This window comes from Dromiciops gliroides, chromosome 2, assembly GCF_019393635.1.
Source record: "Dromiciops gliroides isolate mDroGli1 chromosome 2, mDroGli1.pri, whole genome shotgun sequence".
Classification (NCBI taxonomy): Eukaryota; Metazoa; Chordata; class Mammalia; order Microbiotheria; family Microbiotheriidae; genus Dromiciops; species Dromiciops gliroides.
In genome coordinates this window covers 357,442,910-357,462,241 of record NC_057862.1, presented here as the reverse complement: position 1 = coordinate 357,462,241, position 19,332 = coordinate 357,442,910, and the positions used below count along the sequence as shown (strand labels likewise).

Genomic DNA, 19,332 nt, shown 5'->3' with positions numbered 1-19,332 from the left:
CCAAACGGGTCTAGAAAATTCACTAGACTGAATCCAGATGGGAACATCCAAGAAAAAAACTAGTGAGTCATTTTTCCAGCCCGAGTTGGCAAAAGGAGATAGAAAAGTCTGAGGTATGGGGTCTGACCAGAAGTGTTCAAGCACCCAGGGACTATGCCCAAGAACAAGAAAAAGTCCCAGACCCATGTGAAACACCACATTTAAGGTGAGGGAACAGGTGACAACTGGTAGCTTTGTTGCTCATTGCCCAGAGCAGACTGAGGAAGACACCTGCATGCAGGGGTTGTGTTCTGGGGTAAGGAGTGGTCCTAGGCCCTACTTTGTGTCCTCAAGCAAAGAGGAAGTTCAGAAGCAGGTGACAGTAGTGTGGCTCACATCCAAGGAGCAGAACAGAGTCTCAGATCCAGCTTCTAGCCTGGACTAAAGAACAACGTGAACCAGCAGCAGTCTACTGTTCTTGTCTTGCTGAGGACAAACCCAGGTCAGACATTTGCAGAGCTCAGGTCAGGGGGAGGAGAAGAATGATCAGACTTTGCCCTGGATTAGACCATTTTGAAAGTACTGAAAGCTTGGAGGTCTCTAGGATAAATTGGCCCTGAGAACCTAGAATAATACAATATTCAAATCCCCAAGAAAGAATCAATAGGTCCAGCCTAAACCTTCCCTCTAGAAGTTTGTCAGAGCCTTCAGATCAAGTATGAAATCAGGAATTAGGCTAGAAGAATGAGCAACAAGCAACAACAACAGCAACAAAGAATCCTACCATAAAAAGCTATCTGCAAGGCACAAACCTAGAAGAGACATCTAAAACATCTATAACAATTAAAATAAAGTAAACTGAGGCACAAAGTTCCAAGCATGATAAATTTATTAGTAAAGTGTGAATTGACCAATAAATTGGATTTTGGCTTCTTCAGTAAACTAAGACCCCAAATGAGGGAGACAGTTTTCTTGTATAGGTTTTGGGAAGTTTAAAACAAAGAACAGAACAGGGTAGGTGACATCATGGGGTCAATTTGAATGGTTGCATAGCTAAAGTGCTGGGAACAATTAGTGGTTGGAAGTTTGGCAATGACAGTCTAGCAATGACCCCTTCCTTTTCCCCTATGACCAAGAAGTGTTTATTATTTTAGTCCACCTACAAAATAGTGGCCCAGACTTCTTTGGATAGGAAACAAGATATCTTTGAAGGATAGCTTGGTGGTGTATAAATACTGGACTAGACTCCCTGATGTCCACCCATATCCCACAAGGATAGCACAATTCCTTGAGGCAAGAATAGAATAGTGATTAACAAGAAGTGGATTTCTAGGGGGCAGCTAGATGGCGCAGTGGATAAAGCACTGGCCCTGGATTCAGGAGTACCTGAGTTCAAATCCGGTCTCAGACACTTAACACTTACTAGCTGTGTGACCCTGGGCAAGTCACTTAAACCCCAATTGCCTCACCAAAAATAAATAAATAAATAAATAAATAAAAATTTTAAAAAAAGAAGTGGATTTCTAAACAGACCAACTGAATTCTGAGCTAAGTCTAGAGATAAAAAACGATGACTTAAGCAATTACAGGACAAAATCAAATAATTGTAAATAGGATCAATAAAAGAATCATACAGAATCAATCTTCATCATTTCACATCTACAAGTAAAGCTTAAGAGAAAAACCTGGATTGGGCAGGAATTCATCCAGAATTCCTGGAAGAGATGAAGCAAGAGTTTTCAAAACAGTAATTTTTTTTTATATAAATGAAGTGAGAGTGTTAGAGGAATTGGAAAAGAATTGAGATTTATAAAAGAACCTTAGCACAAAAGATATAAAACCTTATCCAAGTAACAAACTCCCTGAAAATTTAACAGAAACTAATCACTCCATGAGATGGCAAGAAATAATAAAACAAAATAAAAGGACTTTAAAAAGAAGACTATGTAAGGTATCACATAGTAAAAACAACTGACCTGGAAAAAAGAATGAGGAGAGAGAATTTAAGAATCACTGGACTATCTGAAAGCTATGAACAACAACAAAAAAGATTGTAGACCTCCCACTTCAAGAAATATTAAAAGAAAATTGCCCAGGGGGGCAACTAGGTGGCGCAGTGGATAAATCACCAGCCCTGGATTCAGGAGAACCTGAGTTCAAATCCAATCTCAGACACTTAACAGTTACTAGCTGTGTTACCCTAGGCAAGTACTTAACCCTCATTGCCCCACAAAAACAAAACAAAAGGTTGAACTTTTCTGGAAACAGAATTTGAGGGAATCCTGGTTCTGACATTTAATACTCATTCAACTTTTGACAGGTTCTTTAACCTCTTTTAGACTTAGATTTTTCATCTGTCAATTGAAGGGATTAGACTAAATGATGTCTAAAACCCTCCTGGATCTTAATCTCTAATCCAGTGATCTCAGTTTGGACCCAGAAAGTAGGAGCAGTGAAGAGTTAGGTTATGAAAACATCAAATACCCACAAAAGGACTTTGTATTTGGTAAGTGGGAGCCATTGGAATTCAATAAATAGAGGTATGCCATGGTCAGACTTATGCTTGAAGATAATTGTGTTGGCTGTTTAATGAAGGACTGGTTGGAAAGGAGAGACAGATTAGAGACAGAGAGACCATTCAGAGGCCTATTGCAATAATCCAGGCAATTAACAATGAGAACTTGTACCCAGGTGGTGATTGTGTGAGTTGAGAGGTGATTGATACACACACACACACACACACACACACACACACACACACACACACACACACACACACATGATTTTTCAAAGGGAATCTAAGATTTGGCAATGAATGGATATGTGAGGTGAGAGTAAGAAATCAAGGATGATAGCAAGGTTTTAATCTTGGATTACTGGGACACCTTCAACAGTAATAGGGAAATTTAGAAGAGGGCTGGGTTTGGGAGGAAGGAGAATAATTCTGTTTTGTTCATGTTGAGTTTCGGATGCCTGTGGAGATGTCTAAAAGGTAGTTGGTGATGTAGGACTGTAACTAGCACTTGGTTAGATAGATTTAGGAGTTTTCTGCATAGAGATGACAATTGAACCCATGAGAGATAGAATAGAAGGAAAGAGAAGAGGAATGAGGAGAGAACCTTGGGGCCCACCCATGTTTAGTGGGGGGGACATGGATGAAGAATAAGCAAAGGAGACTGAGAAGGAATGGTCACACTGCTAGGAGGAAAACCTAAGGAGAGTATTGTCACAAAAATCCATAGAGGAGAGAATATTCGTGAGGAGGAGGTGATCAACAGTGTCAAAGGCTGCAGAAAGGCCCAAAAGGGTGAGGATTGAGAAAAGGCCATTAAATTCAGCAATTAAGAGATTCTTGGTAATTTCAGACAGAAATGTTTCAATTGAATGATGGTGTTAGAAGCCAGACTGCAAAGGTTTTAGAAGTAAGTCAGAAGAGAGGAAGTGTAAGCAGCTTTTTCAAGGAATTTAGTGGAGGAGAAGAAAGATATAGGATGAGGATGGTCAGATCAAAGGGATGGTTTTTTAAGAACTGGGGGCAAAAAAAAAAAAAGAACTGGGGGCAGGGAACATGAAGGCAGCAGTGAAGGATCTAGTAGATCGAAGATAAGTATAGCACAATATTTCTGGAAAATATCACTAGAAGTGAGAATAAAAGAAAACTACCAAGATAACTAGATGGAGATGTGGATAGAGCAATAGGTGTAGAGTCAGGAAGACCTGAGTTCAAATCTGGCCTCAGGCACTTACTAGCTGTGTGACCTTGTGCAAATCACTTAACCTCTGTCTCAGTTTCCTCAACTAAATAAATAGGGATAATTAACAGCACCTCCCTTGTGGCATTGTTTTGAGGATCAAATGAAATAATAGCACTTAGAAAGTGCTCTGCACAGTGCCTGACACATAGTAGATGTCATATAAAAGTTTGTGCCCCCTGCCCTTTTCCTGCCTAAACTATTCCAAGGTTTCACAGGCCCAAACTCTCCATCTTCATTGGATCATCTCAAAGAAGATCCCTTGTCTCCCCTACTCCACCATATATCTTCCTTTTAGAATGTACCCACTCCTGGTTTGGGATTCACTCACCTGGGTTCTCAGACTGAGCTCATTGGTCCATTCTTCAGGCTCCCTTTTGTCCAATCAGGAAGCCTGCTGATGGTATGTGAATTTCTGAGGCTCCACCCATATTCCTATGCCATCCCTTAACTCCCTAGATATCTAACTACATTTGCCTCCACTAGAGGGCATGCATGGAAATTCATTGGCAAGATTCCCATAGCCTTACAGTGAGTATAGTTCAATTCATCACATAGGTCATGGTCAAAGTTCACAACAGTGGCCTAGGGGCCTTAAGGCTTTGGATCTGAGGTCAGCTGGCAAGTGTTTAGTAAAGTAATAGGATCATTGCGTTCCTGGGGCTAAATGGAGCCTGGCCTGATTAATGAATTTAACCCCTATCTAGATGAGACTAGGATGGTGGCTGAGGGGAGGGGTCATGGACCATCTCAGTCCATCCTTTCCTGTTTCATGAGGAAAGATAAGGTAATGTCAGAGAACTGAGGGGTCAGTCTGTCTTTCCCTCTTATTCTGGCATTATTTTTTCCACTCAAGGGCCTTTGGGCTGAACTTCCCTAGGGCTAAGCCATCCCTGGCCAGGAAGCCACTGATTGATACTAGAGCACCCTCTGCTGGTACTGAAGGGGTGGACACTTGTCTCCAGAGGCAGTTAAGAGGCCCGATCCTTCTTAGCACAGGGTATCCCAGGGTTCCCCTAGCCCTACCCTGTCATTTGGACATGAGGACTTATGCTCAATGATGGAAACTGGGTATGGGAATAACAAGTTGATGGGAACCTTGTTTTTTGGTGACTCGTGGTCAAAATTGTCAAACAAGTCTTTTGTCCCCCTAGAGCTGAGAGTGTGAAAGGGGCTCACAGAGCCAGAGCAGGCAAGTGTTAGGCTAGGAGTCACTTCCACATCTGCACAAGGACCTGAGTTCTCCACAGGAGTCAGCAGCGAGATGTGGAAGCCAAACAACTGAGCATGACCTTGGCCTGCATTGGTAGGAGCCTGGGATCCAGAGTGTGTGTGTGTGTGTGTGTGTGCGTGCGTGTGTGCGCGCGAGCATGCGTGCTCATGTGTGCATGCTCTCAAGCATGTATGTGCATGCTCCCCATCCTCCCTGACCTCCCAGCAGACCTTTCTGCTGACCACTCTGCTCTTTTGGGTTCTCTTCTCCATTGGCTCCAGAGACCTCCCACTTTCTTGCTCTCCTCCCACCTGACCCCCGGCCTCTCAGGTTTGGTCAGTGGCTCATCCTGAGCTTGAATATTCCTGCCATTCTTTCAGGACTATGCCACACCTTTTGTTTTCAGAGAAGCAGCTGAGGTGGCCATAGCCACGGAGTGGGATGGAGGGTTGGAGGGAGGGAGGAAAAAAAGGGTCTGAGAGATGGGGGGCAAAGAGATAAGGGGTCACAGATATTGGGGCCAAGGTATAGGAATTAGAGGTACAAAGAAATTAGGATAGAGGGATCAAGGAACAGGGGATAGTGATAGAGGGATGAAAAGAGAACAATGATGTGTAGGATGGAGGCATGGGGACAGAGGAATGGAAGAACGGACTTAGAGGCACAGGCCATGGGGATGGATGGGGTGCTCAGGGGGAACCAGCACCTCTGGTGGGAGGGCTGCTGAGTCCTCTTCAGGGCCTGCACTACATTCTCATCCAGTGATTAACTCTGTGAGTGCTTAGCCTCAACCTGTTGCCTCTGTCTGTCTGTCTCTCTCTGTCTCTCTGTCTGTCTCTCTCTGTCTCTCTGTCTGTCTCTCTCTGTTTCTGTCTCTCTCATCTGTTCTTTCCTGTTCTTAGCTGAAGATGACTAGAAACAGCTGTGGCCTTGTCCATAGTAGAGTTTGCTTATGCTAGTGAACCGCTTGACCCAGCATAGCAGTACTTTAACAACAGCCATGTCACTAGGTCCTGCTGCAGCAAAGAAGCAACTCCTTCAGAGACATTCAGAAGTGCACTTGTGGGGTGAAAGCTTTGTAGCAATCACTTCAAGTTTGAGTTTATTCTCTCCAGGCTCCAGGCTGGTAAAGGGAGAGGGTGCCTTTAGGTTGGAGGAGGGGGGAGATATGTTTATATTCCTGATCTTGCTATATCTCCTCAGTAAATATCAATTCATAAAAGCTAACTGATTAGTTAAGTGACACTGGGGTATCATTGGGTCAATATGGAGTTATTAACTGGCAATTGATATCGAGAACACTCTAGAATGGGGGCTTGAGGCAAGAAAGAGGACTAGAGGAAATCTCTACTGCTCCTCAAATCTTTAGCAGGAGATGTATTCAACACTGCCCTATGGGGATTCAACTTGTTAGTATGAATGGGATCTGGGGTGAGGATCCTACAGCTTATACAGATTACATATAAGTTGTAGAGAAGGAGCTGACTTGTATTGTTAAGGGACTTTCCTCACTTGGGAGTTCCCTATACTAGTAAAATTTCAAGTTCAGTCCCTATCCTATCCTATCCTATCCCTCTCCACACCTGTGCAGGAAGAGCTAACATTTGTCATATCCACCAAGGCTGGTGATGCTTCACCATCTGAGAATGCCCTACCATTTCAGGATCCTGAGCCTCTGATCAACTTACAGATTCCTTGGCCCACCAGATCCCCGGACACACGTTAGTCTGCTCCTGTTCTGCCCCCCTGGTTGTGTTCTTGCCTCCCTGCCTGCATGTGGGTACCCTAGCTCTGGCTGACCTCTCTGAGTTGGCCCCAGCCAGACCCTGCAAACCTGGCTATAACCTTCTCTTTTCTGATGGCTCGAAAAGACACCTGGAGCAGCTTAGCACTGTCTTGGCCTGATGCTGGCTCCCACTTAGCACCAGGTCACTGGGAGCCACATCCCTAGGTGACAGGAGCACTCTCGAGAATGGTGAGAGCAAAGTGCCTTTAGAAGCATAGTCAATATTTACCTGTGAGAGCAGCCTGGAGAAAGCACTAGAAAGAATACAGGCTATTAGCTGTGTTGCCGGGGGAGGCACCTGGCGGCAATCTGTCTCAGGAACAAGGAAAGAGGAAATAACTGTGTGCCAAGGTTGGCACATGTGAGGGGGGAGTGGAGGCTGAGGGTGCATGTGGTTCAGCTGATATTCTATAGATTAATCCCTCAGGGCCACACAGGGTAGGGTGGCCCAAATATTTACCCAGTTCAATTTAATTCAAATAGTGATTAAGTGTTTGTCACGTACAGGGTTCTGTGCTCAGCCTAGGATGACATAAAGATGATTAGCACAGTAGACTCTGCCTCATAAATGAGGGGGAGTTCTCTCTCTTCTCAAGGATATTACAATCTTTGTGGTTGTTTTGTTGATTAATCATGTCCAGTTCTTCATGACCCCATCTGGGGTTTTCTTGGCAGAGATACTGGAATGGTTTGCTACTTCCTTCTCCGGCTCATTTTACAGATGAAGAAACTGAGGCAAACAGGGTTAAGTGATTTGGCCAGGATCACACAGCTAGTAAGTGTGTGAGGTCAGATTTGAACTCATGAAGATGAGTCTTCCTGACTCCAAGTCTGGTGATATCTATCCACTGAGCCACCTAGCTGCGTATAATCTAGTAGGAGTAATAAGACCTTCATCATAGCAGGTTGTAGCATAGCATAGGAGGGTGGAGGGTGAAGGATGAATCCTGACTTTTGTATCTGTGTGACCTTGGGCTAGTCACAACTTCTCCAGGTTGGACTAGATTTTTTTTTTTTTGCGGGGCAATGAGGGTTAAGTGACTTGCCCAGGGTCATACAACTAGTAAGTGTCAAGTGTCTGAGGCCAGATTTGAACTCAGGTCCTCCTGAATCCAGGGCTGGTGCTTTATCCACTTTGCTACCTAGCTGCCCCCTGGACTAGATTTTAAAAGTCTCTTCCAGTTCTAAATTGATCACCTGATTTTATAAGTATACATGTATGCACGTGTGTATGTGTATATATATGTAAATACACATATAAAACAGTCCACTTAAAAAATTTTTTTAAAATTTGGAATCAGAATACTGAGTTCTGCTATTTACTAGTTGTGTGACCTTAGGCAAGTCGCATGAGTTCTCTGTATCTTAGTTTTCTTCTCTGTAAAATGAGAGAGTTGGGTTCAATCACTAGCTCCTACAACCCTAAGGTGTGCCATAGTGGAATTTGGCTGGGCTACCAACTTGCCTGAAATCTTATTCCTCGTCTCTAAGACCATGAAGAACATGGATTGGTTTGGGTCATATCATAGAGTTAGTTAATCATCAAGCATTTATTAAATGTTTACTGTGTTCTAGGTTAGGGTCAGCTAGATGGCATGGGGGGTAGAGCTCTGGGCATAGAACACTGGGACTGGAATCAGGAAGACCTGAATTTGAATTCAGCCTCAGATATTTGACACTAGCTGTGTGACCCTGGGCAGGTCACTTAACCCTGTTTGCCTCAGTTTCCTCATCTATAAAAGGAGCTGGAGAAGGAAATGGTGAACCACTTCAGTATCTTTGCCATGAAAACCCCAAATGGGGTCACTATGAGTTGGACAGGACTGAAACAACTCAAGGACAACAACAATGCTCCAGGTACTGTGCTAAGCATTGGGGATACAGTGGAAAACAGAGGATTTCCTTGTGGTGGAGGAGGGTTGGGATGAGTACAGGGGTCCATGTAGCTGGATCAGACCAGCACAATATTGCCCCATGTAGCACAGTGTCCATGGTTATGGTCCAGTGCAAAGAATACTGGCCATGGAGTCAGAGAACTTGGGATTAAACTGACACTGCTCATGGGGCCTTACATTTCACTTCTGAGGGCTTCAGTTTCCTCACCTGTAAAGTAAGGGCGTTGGATGAGATGACCTCTGAAACCCCTTCTCGGTCTGGATCCATGACCCTCTAGGCTGCCTCTCTAGACACATTTCCCTGCAGGCCCTCTGGAAATGGGTGACCCATCTGACAGGACCTTCTATATACATTCGAGCTCCTATGATGTCATGAGAGGAGACTTTCCTATGGGGAAGGGACGGTCTAGGGATCAGCTCCCTGAAGGTAAAAGCATCTTTTCCATGCTCTCTGGAAGCTCTCTAGAGCAGCTTTCACTGTCAGGGAGGAGCTTACAGGAATTGCAGCATCTTCCTCGGCAGTGGTGCAGAGTAGAGAGGGAAGTGCTATGGAGATTGCGATGCTGCTGAGACAGTCTCACCTTAGGACAGCAGACTCTGGGTTCTGGAAGGACCTGAGGCTCCAGGGCCTCTGGGCAGATGGAGACCCTTCTTACTCCAGTTCTTAGAAGGGCCAGTGACTTACCTTGTGGTACCAGGGGAGAATTCTTGGCCTCTACGACTTGGCCTCAGAGAAGATGGCTTAGCTGATGGAACCCAGAAAGGAGTAGTTGGCTCTGAGGAGCCTTCAGAGTTTAGGGTGGAGCCCCCTCTTTGGGGTGACAGACCTTACTGTACCCTCTGCCCCTATAAGGAGCATAGAGCAGGGTCCCAATAAATTTGGAGAAGTGACAAGAAATATGGATGGTCCTCTTTACTCCTCATGAGGGATATCAGATTGCTTTGAACACCAGTTATAGTATAAGGGGGAAAAATCTCCAAAGGCTTTCAGTCATTCATATGTAACAAAAGTTTATCGTATGTTGAACCCTAAGCTAAGCTGTGGGGAGGTAAGGACCCAGAAGACAATCTGAACTGGGTATGGAAGGGGAGAGGTGATGGTGAGTAATTTACAGGCTGACTGCATGAATACTCTCACATACTCCAGTGGGGTCTCATCACTGTGGGTATTACCACCAACAGTGATGATCCCAAGTCATCTATACCTTCCCATCTCATGTGATAAATGTCCATTTCCACTCATAAACTCAACACAAATATATGTAATATGCTGGAAGCATTTCTTGTTTTTTATTGACATCTGGAGGATCAAATGGAGGACATGGACTGGCAATTGGTCAGTCCATACTCTCGCCACATGACTGGCCCATCCTTTTCATTCATACTTTCCTTTGATGACATCTGCTTCTCCTTTATAATGCTGTGTAATGTCTTGCAGCCTACACACATTCACCATGTGTCTTTCCATTGCCCTCTAGATGAAACTCATCTTCGGTTCTTTGGAAACCATGCTTTTCTTTCTATGTCTCAGAGCCATCCAATAATATCAGAAGAATTAATATTAAAAATATAAGCTTTTGTTTCTAGAAGTTTGGGATTATTAAGGTAATAGCAATTTCCCAAAGACAATCAATCTACTCTACTTTCTTCCTTCTGTTCAATGCTAGGTCTACTTCATTGTCTATTTATAGTATCTGTATAAGATACACACACACATTGATGGATAAACTCTATAGGATCTACATCCAGCTGCAAATAATATAATTTGAACAAAAGATATTCTTCATCCACTTAGTTTTCCCTATATGGATAGTCAGGCCATACTCTTTTCAGTGCTCTAGGATTATCTCCAGAAATCCATGTAATGTTTTGAGACTTGATGCATAATGGGACTGGCAAAGAAGAGAATCTGGAGGACTTCACAATCTAGGGGGAATCCCTCCTCTTTGGCCCTATGCTGGATTTTCCCCATGACATCAGTGAGGACCTTTGGGGACTTATGTCTCTCTGTTTTACCCCCTTGCCTTACATCAACGATCATAGAACAAGCTTGTCTCTGTGGTCACAAGGATCCTCATATGATGTTTTTATGGCTACATGAGAAATGCCTTGTTGGAGGAGAGTCATGAAGGTGGAATTTTGTTCTCTGGAATCACTTTTTTTTTGTGGGGCAATGAGGGTTAAGTGACTTGCCCAGGGTTACACAGCTAGTAAGTGTCAAGTGTCTGAGGCCAGATTTGAACTCAGGTTCTCATGAATCCAGGGCTGGTGCTTTATCCACTGAGCCACCTAGCTGCCCCCTGGAATCACTTTTTTAGTCAACAAACAATAACCACAGGGGGAATTGTATTCTCTACATCTTTCACTCAATTGTGTGATGGTGAGGATGTGGTCTACCACGGACCATTGCTTGCAAAAGTCATTGTGTTCCTTTTGAATACCCTCATGGAGGTTGTGCTCAGTGTGTGTGAAGGCTTTTTTCCAAACCATTTAATGGAGATGCAGGATAGTCATTGTCCTGTACTAGCATGTACAGAAGCCTCAGGTTGGTTTAGTGGCTGATGGTTGAGTCCTTTCTTTCTCTCTGTTGAGTCCTCAGAACTATGGGTCCTCCAGAGTACATGTAGGGGTCTGTTGTGGCTGAAGCTTTGGGAGCTCCTTTCTCCCCACCCCTTTGTTTTGTATCACTTCCCTTTTGTATCCAGGGATGATGGGTCAGATCCCACTCCAAGGGAACCTAGGAAGGCGTGAGGTTTGCTAGGCTTTGTGTCCTAGTGACTCAGGGGACATATGCCAGGCAGAGATCCCAGGGTTCGTGCTAGAACTTCAGAGATCTCAAGGGGTTCCTGGGTCATGGGAAGAAAATCTCAGATTCCTGTTACCATAAAGACTCATCAATCCTCACATCATTTATAGCCCTGGGAGGGGCATTGTGTGTTTTGGCAGAGAGGCTATCCTGCAAACACATTGACACCTCTGATGATTCGCTTTCCTGAGCAGGTTGGGAAAAGCCAGTCATGACCCCAGTCTCAGGGAGGTGGCAGCACCGAATCTCCCCTTCCTCAAGGATCCAGGGAACATTCTGCTTGTGGAAGGAGGCTGAAGAGAAAGGATGGGACCAGATTGGCATGGGCCTGGTCCAGGGCCTGGGTGCCCTCTTGGCTTCCAGTCTTATAGGTGTATGGTAGGGTTAAGGCCCACTCTAGCCTTTCTTCCCCCTGAGCCTGTCCTGAACCTAGGCCCCTAGAGATGAGGGAGCAGAGAGCCTTCTGGAGGAGGGGGCTCACCTGGTTAGTAGCAGGCACAGCTCCCTGCCAACACTAGGGGAACAGACCAGAAGCATCTCCACCTTATCAGGAGCTCAGAAGCAGCATGCACTGAGCTCAGGGGGACCAGACCCTGCCCCAGCCCAGTGCATACTCAGCCAGCAGGCAGCAGCAGACAGGATGTGGGCAGTAAGGGTGATCTTCAGGGCACAGGCAGATGGTCCAAGGTGGGGAGAATGAGAGGTCCAGGGAACACAGGGGGCTAGAAGTGAGGAACAGCACATACACTACTCTGGGCAGATGCCTGAGATGTGTCCATTTGGTATCTCCAAGGGGAAAAGGAACCATGTTGGATTGTATGGATAGAATCTCAGTATTTCAGGGGTCACTGATGTCAACTTCCCACCTGACACAAGAATCCTCCTTATGACAGCTCAAATCGAGTCATCTAGACTCTGCTTGAATACTCCTGAGATAGTGGGTTCGCTATCATTTGAGGCAGCCTGTTCTGTTACTAGACAAATGCAGTCCCATGAAAGTACGGGTGGGGTGGGGTGGTGGGCCTTCTCCCTCATGCAGGTCTTCAGCCAGAGTCTGGATGACGTCTTGTCACATATCATTCTCGTTGGGGTTCTCAAATCCTGTGATTCTGATACTTGTTCCAAAGTTCTTCCTTTTATGGAGCCAAAATCCGCCTTCCTACAAGTTCTGCCTCTTGATCCTAGTCTTGCTCTTTGGAACAACACAGAGCAAAATCTAATGGCACTTGCCCTTGGTAGTCATTTGGACACTTGAAGCTGACTAACATGCCCCTGCTTGGTCTTCTCTTCCCTGGGTTCTTCAGTGGGCGCAGCGTTCCAGCTGTGATCTACCTGGAGGAGAGTGCTCATTCCCCTCATCCCAGTGACTGTCACCCTTGATCATTTGGGACCTTAGGACTCGATTTCTGCAGCCTGGATTTTGAATTTGCCTTTCTCCCTGAGGCTGGTCCTCTCTGTTTAGTTCTGAGTCATCCCTGGTACTGATTGAACTGCATGAATTTGGGGACTTTTCAAAGTTAGGCCTCCCCTTCAAATGGACCCCTTGGGATGAAAGAGTCAGGCTTCACTAACAGATGAGGGGGGAACAGGAAACGGTTATTCTTTTGTTCCCTTTTTTATTGAAAGAGCAAATTTTCCTGCTATTTTCTGGAAGGACTGCCAAGAGGAAGGCATAGCCCCAGTCCTCAAGCGGTGCCCGGGCCCCTGAGCCCCACCTGCCCGCCAAGAGATTATGGGAAATTGGCCTTTTTCGTCCACTCAATAGCTGAGCAAACAGATCAGGGCCCTGACCCATTTAGGATGGGGTCAGGGTCCTCCTTCTGGGAAGGGGAGGGGGCTCTCTATATAGCTGAGGAACACTGGGACAGCCCAGCAGAGTCTCCAGGGGGTGTTGCAGACTGAATCCGGCCCACTCTCCTCTCCAACATGAAGCTGACTGCCGTCTTTCTGATGGTTGCCTTGGCTCTCTGTAGTAGCTCAGGTAAGTCACTTTTTGAACTTGGTTGGGATGAGGGTCTTCATATCCCAGCTCTAGAGCTAGAAGGACCTCAGTGGCCTTCTAGTCCCTTCCCCTAGTTTACAGGTGAGGAAACTAAAGTTGAAGGAAGGACTTGGTCAAGGGCATTTAAGAGGCAGGATTTGAACCTGGGCCCTCTGTCTCCAGAGCCAGCAACCTTCTGCTTGTCTTCCCATTGACTTTCTGTAAGAACTCGTGAGAGGCTCCCCTTGCCATCCCAGGGTCATTTGACAGTAGAGGTATCTATCATTCCACCACCCTTACCTACACATCCACCCCCTAGCAGCGGTAGTGTGCAAGCTAAGAAAGGCTTCAAACTTGCTTATGGGAAGTAACAACAAGTTTTGGTCTCAGCAAATCCCTGATGTTGCTTTAAGATCAGAGATATCAGTGATTTCTTTTATCTTATAATTACTGGAAGGTGAAAGAGGATGGAAGAGGTAGGAGAACAGGGGCAGGGTCATGAGGAGACACTCTGGCTCTCTGCTTGTTTCACAAATTCTGTCTGTTATTTTAAAACATTTGTTGATAGCTTTTGTTTTGACATCACCTACATTTCCAAGTAAGGGCAGCTAGGTGGTGTGGTGGTTAGAACACTGGGCTTGGAACCAGGAAGACTCAGATTCCTGAGTTCAAATTTGGCCTCAGACACTTAGTAGCTGTGTGACCCTGAGCAAGTCACTTTACCGTGTTTGCCTCAGTTTCCTCATCTGTAAAATGAGCTAAGGAAGGAAATGGAAAATCCAGTATCTTTGCCAGGAAAACCCAAAATGGGGTCATGAATAGTCAGACACGGTTGAAATGACTCAAGAACATTTCCAATTATATATACTCCTTTTCCTTACCCTTCCCAGAGAGCCACTCCTCATAACAAGGAATAAAAAAGAGATGATAAAATTAGTGAAGCAAAGTTAATGAACTCATCCTGAGTCTGACTATATATACCATATCACACCCATGGTCACATATCCCTGTAAAGAACAGAGGAAGGTGGTGCTGTCTATTTTAATGGATATAATCACAGTACAGTCTATCACAACAAACACCAAGGCATTCACTTGGTCTATTGCAATAACCCCAACCATATACACAGCATACACACTAGAAACATCATACTAAGCATTGTGTATTCTGTGTAAACCATGTAACACACATGTTAGCACACACCATCACAACACAATACCACAGTCATGCCTATCATGATATCCACTGCATCACAACGTGGCTTTCTGTTTTGCAGCTTTTGCCTTATTCAAGGATTTTCTAGCCAAACCCCCTGTCCAACCTGCTGAGATCCCGAATGCTGTCGTCAAGCCTGTAGTGGAGTCAGTACCTAACCCTATCTTTAGCAACTTTAGTCTGCTCAAGTTAATCCTGAGAAGCCTGGGGATCCCTGTGGACCACCTGGTGGAAGGGTCCAAAAAGTGTGTGGAGGAGCTGGGATCAGATTCTGTGGAAGCAGTGAAGAACTTGTTGGTAAGAGTCCTACCGTGGCTCTTTGCAGTGTGTTCATTACGTCTCCCTCACTAGAGAGAATCCAAACTCCATGGGCCTAACCCTGTGTCCCCTGATTCTGGACCAAGCCTAAGTTCTATAGGATTTTCAAGCAAAAGTGTTTTCTTTGACTGATTTATCAAGATAACTCGTAGTTTGTGCCTTCCTTTGCAAGTGTAGATAGCTTTCAAAGAGCTTTGAAGAGCCAAAGTTCTATAACTAGGAGGTAGCTCCTCTGTGTCCATTATATAGATGGTGAAACAGAGGCAAGGACTGGTCAAAGCATAATCACTCTATCCATTAAACCTTGATTTCATGATTCTCAGTTTTATGAGGTTTCAAGGTGGGTGTTCCCTATTATGACCAGATGGCTGTCTCTACCCTTTTTGCCTAGCCTTCTCTGGAAAGCTAAGATGAGGCAAATTATAGACTTAAATCTTTCCTTCATTACTCTGATTTTCCCTTTCCTTCACTTCTTCTTTTTTTGTTTTGTTTTGTTTTGTTTTTGGTGAGGCAATTGGGGCTAAGTGACTTGCCCAGGGTCACACAGCTAGTAAGTGTCAAATGTCTGAGGGCAGATTTGAACTCAGGTCCTCCTGAATCCAGGGCTAGTGCTCTATCCACTGCGCCACCTAGCTGCCCCCCTTTCCTTAACTTCTAAATCTAGTCCAATCTAATCTGAGCATTCTGTAAGCACCTACTACGTGCATGCAGGGTGTTGTGCTAGGCCCTGGAAATAGAAAGACAAAATGATAATGGTCCCTGCCCTCAAGGAGACTGTGTTTTATGGATTGCTCTCTATGCCTTCCCATCCTTGCCTATTCCATCCCAATTCCCTCTTTTTCCATCCTATCTTGGTCCCTCCTATCATCAGAAGATTAGAAATCTTGCCATATGGGGATCAATAGAAGGAAGTGGGGATGTTTAACCTAGAAAAGAAAGGACTTATGGAAACACAATAGCCGGCTTCTCACTAGCTGGCGCCATAGTGCACAGAGCGCCAGGCCTGGAGTCAAGTAGACTCATCTTCCTGAGTTCAAATCTGGCTTCATACACTTACAAGCTGTGTGACCCTGGGAAAGTCAGTTAACCCTGTTTACTTCAGTTCTTCTTCTGTAAAATGGATTGGAGAAAGAAATGGCAGCCTATTCTAGTATCTTTGCTATGAAAACCCTAAATGGGCTCATGAAGAGCTGGACACAACTAAAACGACTAAACAAGTATCTTGGAGGGCTGCCATGTGAAAGAGGGTTTGGATTTGTTCTGCTTAGTCCCAGGTGCCAGAATTTGGAGCAATAAGTAAAAACTGCAGTGAGAGGATTTTAAGTTGTTACATAAGGAAAAACTTCTTAATAACTAGAGATGTTTAAAAGTGGAATGGGGGGGGCGGCTAGGTGGCGCAGTGGATAAAGCACCGGCCCTGGATTCAGGAGTTCCTGAGTTCAAATCTGGCCTCAGACACTTGACACTTACTAGCTGTGTGACCTTGGGCAAGTCACTTAACCCCCACTGCCCCGCAAAAAAAAAACAAAAAAAAAAACAAAGAAAAAAAAAAGTGGAATGGGCCAACTGGTAGCACAGTAGATAGAGAGCTAGGCCTGAAATCTCTAGGAAGTCCTGAGTTCAAATCAGACACTTACTAGCTGTGTGACCCCAGGAAAGTCACTTAACTTCTGTTTGCCTCAGTTTCCACAACTGTAAATAGGGGACAATATAACAGCACCTATCTCTCATGGTTGTTGTGCAGATCAAATAAGACAATATTTGTAAAAAGCAATTAGCCCAGTGTCTAGCACATAGGTGCTAAATATATGCTTATCCCCTTCTCTTTCCTCTTCCTTTCCCCCCACCCTGGGAAGTAATGGGTTCTCCATTACTGTTGAGCTTCAAGCAGAGACTGGTTGTGTGCTGTAGGTAGGGCTCCTGCTCTAGCATCAATCAAATAAAATCATCTCTGAGGTCCTGACCAACTCAGAAATTCTGTGACCCACCCCCCTTCCCAACATTGAATCCTAGTATAGGATGGAGTAATAGAGACTAGTTCCAGTCAACTCTGGATCCTTAGTGTGTGAGGCACTGGCTTTTTACTCTGGAAATAGTAATCAAATCAATATTACAATTCTTGAGAAGGACCTGTCAATCAATTGCCCTATGATTCCATTCACTATCCATGTGACTTTACAGGCCAAAACAGCTATCCCTGGCCACCTCTCCCATCTCTCTCTGTCTCTCCCTATCTTTCTCCTCCTCCTCCTCCTCCTCCTTCTTCTATTTCTTCTTCTTTTTCTTCTTCTTTCTTTCTTTCTTTCTTTCTTTCTTTCTTTCTTTCTTTCTTTCTCTCTCTCTCTCTCTCTCTCTCTCTCTCTCTCTCTCTCTCTCTCTCTCTCTGTCTGTCTTTATCTTTCTCTGTCTCTATCTCTCCCTCCTCTCTCTCTGTAAGCTCTTCGAGTGTGAGACTATTTTTGCTTTCTATATTTGTATCCCCAGTGCTTATCATAATATCCAGAGCAAGATAATCCATGTGTTTAATTTATGTATCTAATCATGTGAGTGTGGCTCTTTCTGGTGGCACCCCCTCTCCTCTTTGCCTTTCAGGGAGCTCTGACATATTTTGGTTGAGATGCAGCTGGACTGAAGCAGCCCCAGAACAACAGAGAAGAAGATGCCCAAGTGTGAGGCCCAGTGGGCATGTTCCCAACTTCTAGAGAGTTGTGAAAGCCTTGAATTCCTTTCATCCATTTTAACAAATGTAATAAACTGAGTTCAAAGCATAGCTTAGGATGGTGTCTATCCTTTGATTGTCTGAGAAGCACAGGATAGGGCTCACCCATAAACACCATGATAAGTCACTTGTAAGCTGTGCATAGAGCACTGAATGGAATCTATCAATAAATGAATCAAGGATTAAGTTCTTGCTATGTGTTGGCTCTGGGCTAGGCACTGGAGACACTAAGACAAAAGCGAAATAGTCCTTGCCCTCCCGGAGTTTATGTTCCACTAGAGAGGACAACATACAAAAGAGATACACAACACATACCAAGTGATCTGTCATGGAGAAAGACAGTAGCAACTGGGGTGGGGGAAGGTGGGGATCCCCAAAGACCTCATGTGGAAAGTGGTGCTTAAACTTGGTCTTGAGGGAGACTAGGGATACAAAGAGGCAGAGATGAAGAAGGAGTGAATTCCACACACAGGGCCAGACAGTACAAAGGCAAAGAAGTAGAGAATGGAGAAGGTCTGTGTGTTGGGACCTTTGAGTTTATGAAGCGAATAATATATAATAATGCTAGGAAAGGAGTTGGGGCGAGGCTGTGAAGGGCTAAATGCTAAACAGAGGAGTTTATGTTGGCTCCTGATGGTAACAGGAAGCCACTGGAACTCATTGAGTAGAGGAAGGTCATGGTTAGACCTACACTTAAGGGAATTCTTTTTATGGCTGTCTGGGGGATTATCCCCAATAGCCATTTTCTTCATATTCAGGCTCACTGCAATATTTCTGAGAGTCATGCAGCAGTAGTTCCCTCACATAAGGCAAATTATAGTTTGCACCAAATATTGGCCTAGATTTTGGTTCAGTCATTTGCCTAATCCTCCTTGTGTTTCTGCATGCTGGAGTTTTCAGGATTAAGTGAGCACATAGTAGTTTCATCAGGGTGATGAGAACATAACCAGGGTGGGTCAACCAGGTCTTTGCCACAGGGCACTGACATCTAAGTGGGGAACATTCTCTCCCTGGACAATTCTCTGGCCTACCATCTCTATAGTCTACCCACTTTGTGGGACCCCTCTATTAGATACCACATTCCTTCCTGCCTCTTGCTGAGGGTTGTAGAGTTTAAGACTGTGCCTCAGGGGAGCAGGTTGGACTCCCTGTCTGAAATAGGCTTCCCTTTCTCCTGGCATGAATACAGTTGGAATAGATTGTTCTCTGTATTTCTTCTCCAACTGAATTTGTCTTGGGCACAAAAATTCCTAGTGAAGCCTAGACTTGCCCTGCTTTGAGTCCCCCGAAAAGCTACCCCAAGTTCAAATAATATTTTGGGCTACCATCTACTTAAAACCATGGTCTATGAGCCCCCAACAATGTTCACTTTACTACAAGACTAACCAGATACATTCATTCAAACAAAATGTTTAAATAGCAAAGCAAAATAAACTACATGTAAATTCTACTTCCCTAATCCATATATAGAGAGGTATGTTTCCCCAATGAATTATCATACCACTGTCCAGGATTTTATGCATAGCCCCAGACATCTTGTACTATTAGGGCAGCATCCCAACTGGAACACTTCATCTTAATCTGGAGCCCTTCTATGTTTCTGCCAGTTGTTTCCTTGTAGAATTTCCAATGTCATTAAATGGAAGAAGGGAGGCTGAAATCTGGCTG

The 19,332-nt window shown here is 44.7% G+C and overlaps 1 protein-coding gene across 1 annotated transcript; it reads left to right on the top strand.

Moving 5' to 3' along the window:
- Nucleotides 1-13,357: 13,357 nt before the first annotated feature.
- Nucleotides 13,358-17,561, top strand: SCGB3A1 (secretoglobin family 3A member 1). Its single transcript, XM_043981406.1, has 3 exons — nucleotides 13,358-13,412; nucleotides 14,689-14,924; nucleotides 17,538-17,561. The coding sequence occupies exons 1-3, from the start codon at nucleotides 13,358-13,360 to the stop codon at nucleotides 17,559-17,561; spliced, it is 315 nt and encodes a 104-aa protein (XP_043837341.1).
- The last annotated feature ends 1,771 nt before the right edge of the window (nucleotides 17,562-19,332 follow it).